Below are 13,671 nucleotides of genomic sequence, written 5' to 3' on the forward strand. Positions count from 1 at the left end.
GATGATTTTACTTGTTCAGATGATAAGATTCATAGTGCTGCATTTACATTTATGGTATGCTGGTGTTACTTAAAAGTATGACCACATACTCAAAGCCAAGTTTTATACAGAGGCCCGCTATATAAATAGATACATTTCATGGACATTCTATTCCTTATGCTGATGGAGCTACTAGACACTCCCCATATGCCTCCAAGGTTTGACAGTCTATGGTTTAGTGGAAAGAGCTTTGCCCTAAATACCAGGAGGCCCAGTTCAGCATTGCTCGTTAGCTATGAGGTTGTGGGTGTCTCCTTTTTCACTTCAGTTCAGTTGCTCAGTCATGTCCGACTCTTTGCGACCCCATGAATCACAGCACGCCAGGCCTCCCTGTCCATCACCAGCTCCCGGAGTTCACTCAAACTCGTCCATCGAGTCAGTGATGGCATCCAGCCATCTCTTCCTCTGTCGTCCCCTTCTCCTCCTGCCCCCAATCCCTCCCAGCACCAGAGTCTTTTCCAATGAGTCAACTCTTCGCATCAGGTGGCCAGAGTATTGGAGTTTCAGCTTTAGCATCAGTCCTTCCAATGAACACCCAGGACTATTTCCTTTAGAATGGACTGGTTGGATCCCCTTGCAGTCCAAGGGACTCAAGAGTCTTCTCCAACACCACAGTTCAAAAGTATCAATTTTTTGGCACTCAGCTTTCTTCACAGTCCAACTCTCACATCCATACATGACCACTGGAAAAACCATAGCCTTGACTAGACGGACCTTTGTTGGCAAAGTAATGTCTCTGCTTTTTAATATGCTGTCCAGGGTAGTTATAACTTTCCTTCCAAGGAGTAAGCATCTTTTCATTTCATGGCTGCAGTCACCATCTGCAGTGATTTGGAGCCCAGAAAAATAAAGTCTGACACTGTTTCCACTGTTTCCCCGTCTGTTTCCCATGAACTGATGGGACTGGATGCCATGATCTTCGTTTTCTGAATGTTGAGCTTTAAGCCAACTTTTTCACTCTTGTCTTTCACTTTCATCAAGAGGCTTTTTAGTTCTTCACTTTCTGCCATAAGGGTGGTGTCATATGCATATCTGAGGTTATTGATATTTCTCCTGGCAATCTTGATTCCAGTTTGTGCTTCTTCCAGCCCAGCGTTTCTCATGATGTACTCTGCATATAAGTTAAATAAACAGGGTGATGATATACAGCCTTGACGTACTTCTTTTCCTATTTGGAACCAGTCTGTTGTTCCATGTCCAGTTCTAACTGTTGCTTCCTGACCTGCATACAGGTTTCTCAAGAGGCAGGTCAGGTGGTCTGGTATTCCCATTTCTTTCAGAATTTTCCACAGTTTATAGAAGGACTGTGTGAAATAACATCTATCAGTTCAGTTCAGTCGCTCAGTCGCATCCAACTCTTTGCGACCCCATGAATTGCAGCACACCAGGCCTCCCTGTCCATCACCAACTCCTGGAGTTCACCCAAACTCACGTCCATCGAGTCGGTGATGCCATCCAGCCATCTCATCCTTTGTCGTCCCCTTTTCCTCCTTCCTCCAGTCCCTCCCAGCATCAGAGTCTTTTCCAATGAGTCAACTCTTCTCATGAGGTGGCCAAAGTACTGGAGTTTCAGCTTTAGCATCATTCCTTCCAAAGAACACCCAGGACTGATCTTCTCTGGTTTTATAAATGTGTAGCTGTATTTTACGTGATGCTGGGTCCTTAAATAGGAATGTAAACCCAGTTATAGCAACTTTTCCAGGACTATCTTAGTGAAACTGGGGCCTGTCTATGTTGTTTTTCATTTGTGAGATATAGGTCTATGTGTAAGATAGTTCTTCTTATTCAACTTTTATAATAAGTTCCTCTCTCCATCCCCCATGTCATAGTTGAGATTTTGGTAGGATAGGCGCAGATATCTAGCCCAGAATTTGGTGTATGGGTCTCAAACTGAGGAGAAAAATCAGATTTGGAGTCATCAGTCCATGGGGCTGCGAAGAGTCAGACATGACTGAGCGACTAACACTTGAACTTTTCATGTAGGTGATAAACATATGGGAGTAAGTGAGATTAGTTAGGGGAAAGAACAGAAGGAGGGAGCAGACAGACAAGGATGGACTCCACATTTGAGGGGTGAAGGAAAATATGTAACTCTAAGAAACAAATGGAAAAAGAAACAGAAATAAAAAGAAGCAGTTGGGATTGTGTGTCACTGATAAGAGAGAGTTTAAAAAATGAAAAATCGAGCCCCCTTCTCCCCCCCACCACCAAAAAAAGCCTGTCATGTAGTGTTAGGGTGCACCTTTCAAGGAAGATAAGTCAACCTTGAAGGTAAAGGGTGTCTACAAAAACAGTTTAAACCAATGAGGGCATGCAGTTATATGTATAAAAGTAAAACTTTTGTCAAAAGTTTCATTCATGTTTTGTTTTAAAAGAAGGTTTTTAAAATCTTGCTTAGTGTTGAAGAGGAATCCATTTACAAAGTCTGTTACCTACACACAGAATGCTATGGCTGGTGAATAGAAAGCTGAGAAGCATCTGGGTTCTGGTCTGTACTCCATCCATTATTTTAACTGCTCAAGCACTCAGTCGTCTAATAGGGTGGGAGATCTGTAAGCAGATCAGTTATTGTCAGGTAGGTAATTGCTATACCAGAGATGACAAAAAGTTCTTGGGCAAATGATTTATGCCTTTGGGGGCTCCGTTTCTTTACCTGTAAAATAATAATAAATTATTATTTATAGTTGACGTAGCACCCTTCACACAGTTTTGCATTGCCGTAATGTTACTTGCTTCTAATTAAAAAGTATAAGTGCATATATGTGTTTGTATACATATCTGTGTACTTCTAATATATGTTAAAAAATTCATTATATGGTACACTTGATAAAAAAAAATCTGTCTGTACACTGAGGCTGTCAGGCCCTCAGCTAATGAAGTGTGTACAGTAAGATAGACCATACTAAATGCTCTTGGTTAGTGAGTGCTGTCTACTTTAATCCAGTGAGAGTTCTACCATCCTTTGAAGAGTTGAGCGTTTTTGAAACATGTTTGTCTTGTGAATTTTATTTTGCTGCCATTTTAAAAAGTAGGGAGTGGTTTTGACCCATAATGAGTGACAAAGGGAAGCAAGGAAAGACTGTCTGGCCGGTTATGAAAATTTAAGCTTTATGAAGAGCGGTGGCTGCAATGCCTTCAAAGAAATGGTTGAGGAAAACGAAGGTAAAGAGTGCGGGGCATTTATGAATAGGTGACCACCAAGTTATCTTCCTGAAGCATGGACAGTCTCTCATTGTCAGAAGTGCCTATTTTGTGTCCTTTGATACAGGGTGACTTTGTATTCAAGGCATTTATTAGCTTGTATTATGTGCCCTGTACAGTGCTAGTTGCTGGAGTTACTTTGGTGAAAAAAAAAAGATACAGGCCTCTTGAATGTTACGATTTGGTAGGAAAGATAGAGTTAACAAGGGACACATCGGAGGTCAGTTTTGCCCAAGCACTGTATGGAGCCAGTGTTCTAACTACCACTGGTTCTGGACAAAAACCATGTAAACTGCATCGTTTATCTCTAGCTCAGCCTCTCCCTCCCTCTCAGTATTCCCACACTCTAGGATAGGCATAGTTTAAGGAAAAAATTTTGAAATTTTGTAATTAAGTATCTGAATCTCTAGAAACATGTCAATAAGCATGTATAGTGCATGTGACTAGGAAAAAGGTTAAGAATTCAGGCTAGGGAAATAACATTGAAATCTGTATTTGCAAGCCAGACTGTGTTCTTGAATACAAACCCCACACTTGAAAAAATTACTTGCTTTGTTTATTTAATCAGATTAAACAAACCTTTAATTACTTTGTGTTTATAGGTTCAGGGGCAAGTTCATCCAACTCTTGAGTCTAGTGATGATGCTCTTCAGTATGTTGAAGAATTAATTTTGCAGCTATTAAATATGCTCTGCCAAGCTCAACCCCGAAGTGCTTCAGATGTAGAGGTATGATTAGTTTTGCCTTGTATCTAATATGTGTGTTTATTGTAATGTCAATATAGGGGGGAGGTGTTTGCTCTTCAGTTCCACACAGTGTCTAATGGTATGTTTAAAATGATGACTAGATTTCTTTTAACTTTGTATTGAGTGTCTGCTAGCTTGTATATGTTTTTGCATCAAACTATTCCATTATATGCTTTTAATCTAAAGTCAACTCTTATTGACCTCTAAATACTACTTCTTGATGCTAGAATGACAGATATATTTAAGAGTGGAATATATCCAAGTGTTTCTTTTTTTCTTGTTGTTATTTCTTAAAGTCAGCTATCATTTCAAAAGCATTTCAGCCAATCCTTCAATCTTCAGTGCTCTGTGTATTTTTAGATAGGAAGTGAACCCCTCCCCACCAATTGGAAGGGAGGGAAACATCAAAATTCTAGGAAGGAAGATGTCACAAATATGACATGGCTCCTGTCTTTTTATGGCTTGTAGAGTAGTGGAGATACAGGTAGATGTATGGGCAATAACATAATGTGATGTCCTGTGAGTAAAGGGTATGTGGGAAACCATAAAAAAAAAAGCAAACTAATAATGCAGACTTTGGGGCTTAAGTTTGGATTCTCAGAAGAGCCACCTAAATTGAGTTCTTAAGGAGTCAGGTTTGAGAAGAGAAAAAAAGAAGGTTTGAAGTACCAACTATAGAAAATGGGAGATAGAGCTGGAAATATAAAAGGAGTTTTCTGGCAATGATGTAAGGTCATTTGACTTTGAAGATCTTGAATGTATAGTGTACAAATCTTTGCATTTCTATGATATTTCTTTTGTGGTCCTTGTGTGGGCTCAAAAAAGACAGTTGAATGGTATTTCACCATGGCTATACAGTGACAGAACAGTAGGGCAAGAGGGTTGTGGAAATTAGTAATAGTGCTTTACAACCCTTTTCAGGACACAACACACTAGACTGTAATGATGACTGTGGTACACAGTGGGTGGGGAGGAGGTGTGTCTCTGTGTACCCCTGCTGTGTTCTCCTGAGGCAGTTAGCAATTGATATATAGTTATATCCAATAGGAAGCTCAGCTGAAAAGAGCATCAGAGAATCAAATTGGATAAGGGAAAAAATGAAATTTAATAACAGCTGATCTTTGAGCGCTTGCTCTAAACGCTTCTGTGTTTATATTTCATTTGAAGTTTTTAATAACCCCATGAAGATGGTACTGTTTTTCCTGTATTAGAGTATGAGGTCCAGAATATAAGTTCTTATTCACTACCAAACCCCCAGCACCCAGAACAATGTCTGGCGCTGAGAAGGCACTCAGGAAATATAGTTTGAATGAATTAATGTGGAAACTGAAGCATAGAGAGGTTAAATAAGTTGCCCATGGTTATAGCTAGTAAGCAGTGAAGCCAAGACTCTCATCCAGAAAGTCTAAACTACCAGGCATACATTCCAGTAAACTATTCTGTCAGTTAGGAGAGGGGCGGGTAGATTGGAAAAACATGGAGGGAACAGGGATTTCCCAATAAGACCAGAGAGTTGATAACACTAGAATACCTGATAGAAATAGAATAGATTGGGATCAGAGACAAAGTTGTTAGGATTAAGATTCTTAAGGTAACAGTTCCAAAAGCAGGATGTCAGAGATTAACTGACCATGGGTGAGTGGGTCTCTCTCTGGATTTTCTATCCGCATTCAGTGATCAGTATTTCTGTTTTTGTGGCAGTACCGTTATTGTTTGGATGACTATAACTATGTAGTATAGTCTGAAGTCAGGGAGACTGATTCCTCCAGATTTGCTTTTCTTTCTCAAGATTGCTTTGACTATTTGAGATCTTTTGTATTTCCATACAAATTAAAAAAAATTTTTTTGTTCTAGATCTGTGAAAAATTGCATTGGTAATTTGATAGGGATTGCATTGAATCCTGTAGATTGCCTTGGGTTGTATGATCTTTTGACAGTATTGATTCTTCCAATCCAAGAACACAGAATATCTTTCCATCTGTTTGTGTCCTCTTTAATTTCTCTCATCAGCGTCTTACAGTTTTCAAAATACAGGTCCTTTGCCTCCTTCAATAGGTTTATTCCTAGGTATTTTATTCTTTCTGATGCAGTGATAAAAATGGGATTGTTTCCTTAATTGTTATTTCTGATCTTTTGTCGTTAGTGTATAGAAATGCAACAGCTTTCTGTGTATTAATTTTGTACCCTGCAACTTTACCAAATTTATTGATGAACTGTAGCAGTTTTCTGGTAGCATCTTTAGGATTTTCTGTGTATAGTATGATGTCATTGCCAAACAATGACAATACTTTTTTCCCAGTTTGAATCCCTTTTGTTTCTTTTTCCTTCATCGTAGAATTTTCTTTTTACCCTGTGAACTATATCCTTAAATTTTATTTTTTGGCTTTCCTTTTCCTTTCATTTTTTTTTTCAACTTTTTTTCTTTTCCTTCATTCCTAAAGAATCTTTGTAGTTTCTAATAAGTTTGTCACTCACATTTAGATTTCCAAAGTGATTTCTCATTATTTTCTACCTTTCTAGGCAGAAAAAAAAATTCTCCTACACATTCTAAGCCTTTATTAATAGCACTTTAAAAGTGCCTCCAGGTCTGAATATTTGCACTCAAGTGCATGTATAAGAATTTTCATACAGCCTAGAATGTTTGTATTGGAATTAATCTTCAAGATTATCTATCTAGGCACCTTTATTATGTAAAGGAAAAGACAGGTTCTGCTAATGAGACAGAGCTGAATTGTGAACCTAGCTCTTCATATTTTATTTTTCCCATGGCCACTAAATGTCAGTCAAAGTGGAGAGTCTCAATTTAAAGCAAAACTGTTAATCTTGAAAGTGGCAGAGTAATAGACTTTAATTCATGGGTCATTTATCGACCATTTCTCCTTGGGCTTCTTTACCTTAAATTATATAAGATAATTGTAAAAAGAAATTTTATTTTGCTCTGGAATTATAATTAAATTTTCCACGACAAGAGATAAAGTATTTCCTTCATTCTGGCCTTTTTCACAATCAAGGCATCTTTTTAACCCTATCAGTCTTTCCCATGACCTTTGGTAGTACTTCTCAAATAAACAGTCTAGTAGTATACTAATAAATAAGTTAAAAATGTTTTCCTCATCATTATTATTTTCCCTTTCTTGCCTTTTCTTTTATCGTTCCTGAGACTTTCCTTCCCCTTCTTTTCAAAACAGTAGATCAACTTGGAACTAGGTGGATAAAATTGAGATGAGAAGGGATTGCTGTTGTGTTTTCTTTCTCTTCTACCTCAACCCCTGCCTGCTGTTTGCCTCTGTAATTCTACCAATGGTTTGTTTGTTTTTTTCAAAGATGTATGTTAAGTGTATTTAGAATTGGTAGGTTGAGTTCAGCTTCTGTATTACTCTCGGTTATCACCTCTTATGCCCAACTAAATTTTTATAAATGAATAGGAAAAATCAGTGCATTGCCTATAGTAAAAGAAAGTTTTATTTTAAGAAACTTTGTTTCAGTTTACTACGTATGTGATTACAAGGGTGTGATCCAAAATGTATTAAAGAAAGAAAGTGAAGTCGCTCAGTCATGTCCGACTCTTTGCGACCCCATGGACAGTAGCTTGCACCAGGCTCCTCCGTCCATGGGATTTTCTAGGCAAGAGTACTGGAGTGGGTTGCCATTTCCTTTTCCAATGTATTAAGAATTTATTATTTCTTACTATGCATTGAAGTTTGCCCACCTCCATGCCTGCCAGTGAGCTATAGGGTTATACTATTATAAGGTTTGTAATCATGGTTATACCTATACCTATTCAGTTAACCATGGGTTAAACCCATCAATATGAAATTTTTAATTGAGAATTATGGTAAAGTTAGTCCAAAATCTCTTAATCGTAATTTTTGGATTAGCAAGTGTATAGTAGTGACTTGGAAAAAAGGAAAAGAATTCTTGTTTTGAACGTTCCTTTCCAACCTTTTCCCCATTCCTTTATTATTCCTTTTTCGCTTGCCAAACTCCCCCAGTATTTTGGGCCTTTGTATTGCCTTTATTATATAGGTTATAGTATCCTAGCAAATAGCTTTTCAACTAGACATTTGAAAAAGTTTGTTAACTCCATTTTTAACTACAGTAATTTTTTTTATTAGAATTAAAATGATCACTTCTAACATTTGACAGCTGACATTGCCTTAGATGAAGAGAAAATTTATTAAACTTGAGTAGGTTAAACTATTCTCAATTCATAAATTTGTTCATAACATGTCCTGGAGTTACTGTGTCCTTTTTCCTACAGAATATCACATAATGATCTTTTCAATAGCAATTGCTAGGACTTTCAATTTACATTTATTGTAATTTTACCTAATAATTTTTACATATTACTGGCTAAATATGGAACAATTCAAAATACGTGTTAAAATTATGTAGTAGTGACCTCTACTGGTTGTAATTATGGTATCCTGAAAGTGGATTTTAGAAACTTCAGAGGTTGAAAGTACCTTTTGTTTGAAATGAATTATATTAGTTTACTAAAGTCGGGAAATTCAGCTTTTACAGTAACATGAGTTCTTTACCTTTGAATGGGAATTCTAACCGAATGAGTGCTAGACATTAAAATGAAGTATCGTGATGAAAATTAATGACCTGTGGAAGATGCAGACTCTAATGATAAAACTACAATGTATTAAAGTTGGCTGTTACTAATGTAAACCTTGATTTCCATGCTTTACAAATAGTTTTGAAATCAAGTACCTTTTTGCATGATGGATAAAGAAAAACAATTCTTATAAGTTTCAAGTGCAAAATGGTATTTTAGATTATAATTGATGTTGAAAGAAAGGACAAATGAAAGTTGAATTTAGATATTTGCTTTTTGAACTTAGATCTTGTTCCTTGAAAATTTATGTAATAATGTTTTAAGTAGCTTCTGCTCATTCTTATTATCAGCTTTATCATGGTGAAGTAGAAATTCAGAATATGATGTCCCCCCATTAATAGAAGGAGCATTTAGACTCTTAATTGCCTAATTAAGAAACTAGTACTTTGGCAGTTATAGTTGTCTCTTAGTTTAGGTATGTTTGTAGTATAAATTATACCACATGTGAAACACCTGCTTTTGGTATTCTTTGATTTTTAAAAGTAAATTATAAGTGAAGAACACTATTTAATATATTTGTTGCTTAGTTTTTATTTTCCTATTTTCCAAGGAACGTGTTCAAAAAAGTTTCCCTCATCCAATTGATAAGTGGGCAATAGCTGATGCCCAATCGGCTATTGAAAAGAGGAAGCGAAGAAACCCTTTATCTCTCCCAGTAGAAAAAATCCATCCTTTGTTAAAGGTAAAGCTGAAATACTACCTTCTTGCCTCTTAAAAGCAAAATAAAACCCATGATTTTCAAGCACAAGAAATATATATTATGGATAATAGAGTCAACTGAAGAGTGACATTCTCTCTTTTTAGTTTTTCCAGGAGTTTATGTCATGGGGAGGGATGATATAATAGGAAAGTATATGTTCAGCAACATGATTTAAAGTAGTTTCATACCCACAGTAATCATCAAATTGAAAGGACTAAGAAAGTTATAATTGTGAATTTTGTTAATCTCAGATGTTACCAGAACCTCAAAGAGTTTGCAAAACTCCTTTTTCTATTGGCTAGACATACTTGTCCCTATAAATCCTTCAGATTTTAATCCTTCACATCATTAGAAGTGTAGGGACCTCTGTAAGATTGCCATAGGGCCATGTGTCATCTTTGAACAAAAATTCCATAAAGATCACCTATACTATCTAGTCTTGCTGTGCTTAGTCGCTCAGTCATGTCCAACTCTTTGCAACCCCATGGACTGTACTGTAGCCTGCCAAGCTCCTCTGTCCATAGGGATTCTCCCAGCAAGAATATTGGAGTGGTTCGCCATGCCCTCCTCCAGGGGATCTTCCCAACCCAGGGATCGAACTCAGGTCTCCCACATCGCAGGCAGATTCTTTACTGTCTGTGCCACCAGGGAAACCCAAAACTACTGGAGTGGGTAGCCAGTCCCTTCTCTGGGGCATCTTCCTGACCCAGGAATCAAACTGGGGTCTCCTGCATTACAGGCAGATTTTTAACCTGCTGAGCTACCAGGGAAGCCCTACTCTGTAGTCTTACTTGTCATTTTTATTAGTCTAGTCAGTCAGTTGAATCTCTCCAGAACTAATAGAAAAAATAACTGCTGGAAACTTTAATAATGTTATTTGTATTTTATTTAATGACATCATTGATTAACTCTCACATTAAAAATATGGGTATTAGAATAATTAAAACCTTAATAATATTTCTGATATCAGTAATTTTTTACTATAATATAAGCAAAATGCTAATACTTTTATACATCATGTCTAAGTTTTATTATTCAACAGAGTTAATTATCATCATCCCCACTTTGTAGATGAGGTAACTGAGCAGAAAGTGGTTAAGTAACTTTTTGTCCAAGTTCACAGGGCTCTAAGTGATAGTGTTAGGAAATTCAAGTCTGGCTGGACACTTGTATGATTAAGACTATCAAAAAGTTATGTTTTGTCCTTTATTGTTTGAACAGAAATATCTGCCTGTATCTTACTAACTGGTCTGAGGATGTTAAGTGCAACTTACAGAAAATTACTAAGCTATTAGTTGTTGCACTTCTTTATGATTCTCTTACAGTTGATTTATAAAGTTATATTAGTGTCAGGTGAACAACGTAGTGAGTAAGTTTTGTAGGTTGTACTCCATTTAAGGTTATTATAAAATACATAAACTTATTTTGAAGTTTTTTCCTTAATTGGATTGTTTAGAAAATAGAATCTGTTTTCCTATGCAAATTGATCAGGCCCACAAAAGCCCATACTCTCTTTGAAATTGGATAGTGGTACTATTTAATATGCTCTTAATAACCACTGTTGTCCAGCAGGACACAACAGGAATTTTTTTTCCATAGAAACAACTTAGATACCAGGAATGTACCACTAAGTTTTTAGGAAGTCCAGGTTCCTTTGGATAGAAGGATAGAGGTATAAGGATAGTAGATATTCCCAGATACCAATTAAAGGAAAAGAAACTTGTTTGTCATTATTAATTCTGGGTATTCTGAATTAAATAACAATGAGCATTTTCCCCTCCCACAGACTTGGGCTTCCCTTCCTAGTTGAGGGATTATCTCTATAGTTATCTGTACTTCTTAAGTATTTTACATGATCATAGGTAATTTTGGCTTACCTTTTCTTACCTTACATTTTCAAATAGCAATATGTGTATTATTCATAGATGTACCACTTTACAATGGCCTTGGTAAAAGTTACGCTAAACTGTATACATTTTTTTTAAATCAGCTTGTCAAATCTATAGTAAATAATTTTAAAAGTGCTTTTCTTTTAATTTTTCAGGAGGTCCTAGGTTATAAAATTGACCACCAGGTTTCTGTTTACATAGTAGCAGTATTAGAATACATTTCTGCAGACATTTTAAAGCTGGTGGGGAATTATGTGCGAAATATACGGCATTATGAAATTACAAAACAAGATATTAAAGTGGCAATGTGTGCTGATAAGGTAAGATACTGATCTATATGTTCTATTCTTATATTTTTATTTGTGACTTAAATGGGTGCTAACATACTACTCAGACAGAATAAAATTGTATATTGTCTGTTAGGTTATACTTTTAGTAATCTAATAGCAAAAACTCCAGATATCACTTTATCTAAATGAAATTTATATATAGAGTCCTAAAATGTGTTTAAATATGTCATGTAGCTTTTCTTTTCTGTATTGTTGAATGTAGGGTTAATAACAGTAATTCATCTCTTATTAGTGAACTTCTTAAGTTTTTATTTGGATTGGAAGAACTAGAAGATTATGGATTTATTTGAAAACAATTTTTGAAAATGTACAAATACTAAACTCTTGGTAGTTTTATTTCAGTGCCTAACTTTCTTTAGATACTGCTAGTATGGTTTTACTATGATAACATTAAGAGCAAACATTAATTGAAAGTTGAGCATGTATGTGACTTATTTCATTTGGTCCCTAAGATATCCCTCTACAGTAGATACTCTTATCTACATTTTATAAAAGGGAAACTGAAGTTCACAGAGATAAAGAAATTGGTTCAGAATTTTCTGAGATGCTTCAAAACCTAGACTTGAACTCCAGATCTAAGTCTAAAGCATTGGACTATATACTACCTCAGTATTTTTATTTAATAAAAATGATCTTTCAAAAAAGAAAATATTTTCTAATGAAGTATTTCATCCCCTTTTTTCTGTTATTGATTTGAAATATTCTTTCTGATTACCTAATCCAGTTAAATATATTTTAGTATTTATTGTTCTTTCAGAATGTGAAAATCACCTGACCTGAAGGATTTCAAATTTTTTATTTTTTAATGAATAAGTATTTTATTTTAAAAGAGTAAATGAATATAAAATATTTGATGCTTTTAAATGAATTGATAAATAAAATATTTCTGAGTATGTATATAGCTCACAGAGAAGAGATGCAAGAGAAGCATAAAATGAGGCTGTAGATTTGATGAAAGGGTACTTATATTTGTGAAACAAGCAGAAAGTGATACAAGGTAAAATCTTATTTTATCATTATAGGGATAATGATGTAGAAGTACACAGGAGGGAAAAGATGAGGTTTAGCAAGAGGAGGAAGAGGAGGAGGAGGAGGAGGAGGAGAAGACTTCTTGGGGAAAAAAATGGGACTTATTTTGATCAATCACCAGAAACCTGGGAGTTATTCAAATATGAGTTATGTGAGGCCCTGGAATGAAATGGTGATGCCAAGGGTATGAAACAGAGGAAACTAAGAGAGAAATCCAAGACAAGATTTGGAAACAAAATAGAAGTACTAGATTAACAAGAGAGACAGACAGACAGACAGATACTAGTATTGACAGAGAACTTAGAAGAGGCAGTTTGTGATACCGGATGTAAAATTTTGTCTTAGAGAAGCTGTAGAGGGAGCAGTAGCATTATATCCAAGAAGAGGTTATTGTGTGTCTGTTTATTGTCATTTAAGAACTGTATTCAAATAACAGATTTTGTTTAACTTCAAATTTGACTAGATTCATATTTTATTATAGTTTTTTATATCTCTGACTATGCAGGTATTAATGGATATGTTTCATCAAGATGTGGAAGATATAAATATATTATCTTTAACTGATGAAGAGCCTTCCACCTCAGGAGAGCAGACTTACTATGATTTGGTAAAAGCATTTATGGCAGAAATTCGACAATACATAAGGGAACTTAATTTAATTATAAAAGTTTTTAGAGAGCCCTTTGTCTCCAATTCAAAATTGTTTTCAGCTAATGTAAGTATCATTGTATGAATGTATATCATTACATGTGTTGTTAATTTTACATGACCACTCAAATTTGAATTTGTATAGTTCATGACTGCTAATTTGTCCATTTTTTAAAAGTTGTAGGGTTTAATTTATCATGACTATGATCACAAATGAAGTTGCTACAAAAGTTTTAATTTAATTTTGAGGGAAATTGCTTTACAACGTTATTTTGGTTTTTGCCACACAATACAAATCAGCCATAGTTATACATATATCTGCTCCCTGTTGAGCCTCTCTCCCCTCCCCCAGCCACAGCAGTTTTGATTAACCACCAGAAATTAAAAGACAAAATCTAAGCTAGACTGATTATGTAAGTATAAATGAATTCACAGAATCTTCCAC

The 13,671-nt window shown here is 35.6% G+C and overlaps 1 protein-coding gene across 3 annotated transcripts in view; it reads left to right on the forward strand.

Annotated features, from left to right (window-relative positions):
* The window catches only part of SOS1 (SOS Ras/Rac guanine nucleotide exchange factor 1), a 131,669-nt gene that overhangs the window by 49,239 nt on the left and 68,759 nt on the right, over window positions 1–13,671 (forward strand). For 2 of the 3 annotated variants that reach the window (XM_086327363.1, XM_086327364.1), the window contains exons 2-5: window positions 3,843–3,968; window positions 9,161–9,292; window positions 11,355–11,519; window positions 13,084–13,293. In XM_086327363.1, coding sequence (XP_086183489.1) covers window positions 3,843–3,968; window positions 9,161–9,292; window positions 11,355–11,519; window positions 13,084–13,293 — 633 coding nt within the window. The remainder of the gene's footprint in view (window positions 1–3,842; window positions 3,969–9,160; window positions 9,293–11,354; window positions 11,520–13,083; window positions 13,294–13,671) is intronic. The other variant, XM_086327365.1, reaches the window with a different exon arrangement.

The sequence above is a fragment of the Bos grunniens genome, chromosome 11, assembly GCF_055505025.1.
Source record: "Bos grunniens cultivar Pamir isolate PY7600 chromosome 11, Bosgru_T2T1.0, whole genome shotgun sequence".
NCBI lineage: Eukaryota > Metazoa > Chordata > Mammalia > Artiodactyla > Bovidae > Bos > Bos grunniens.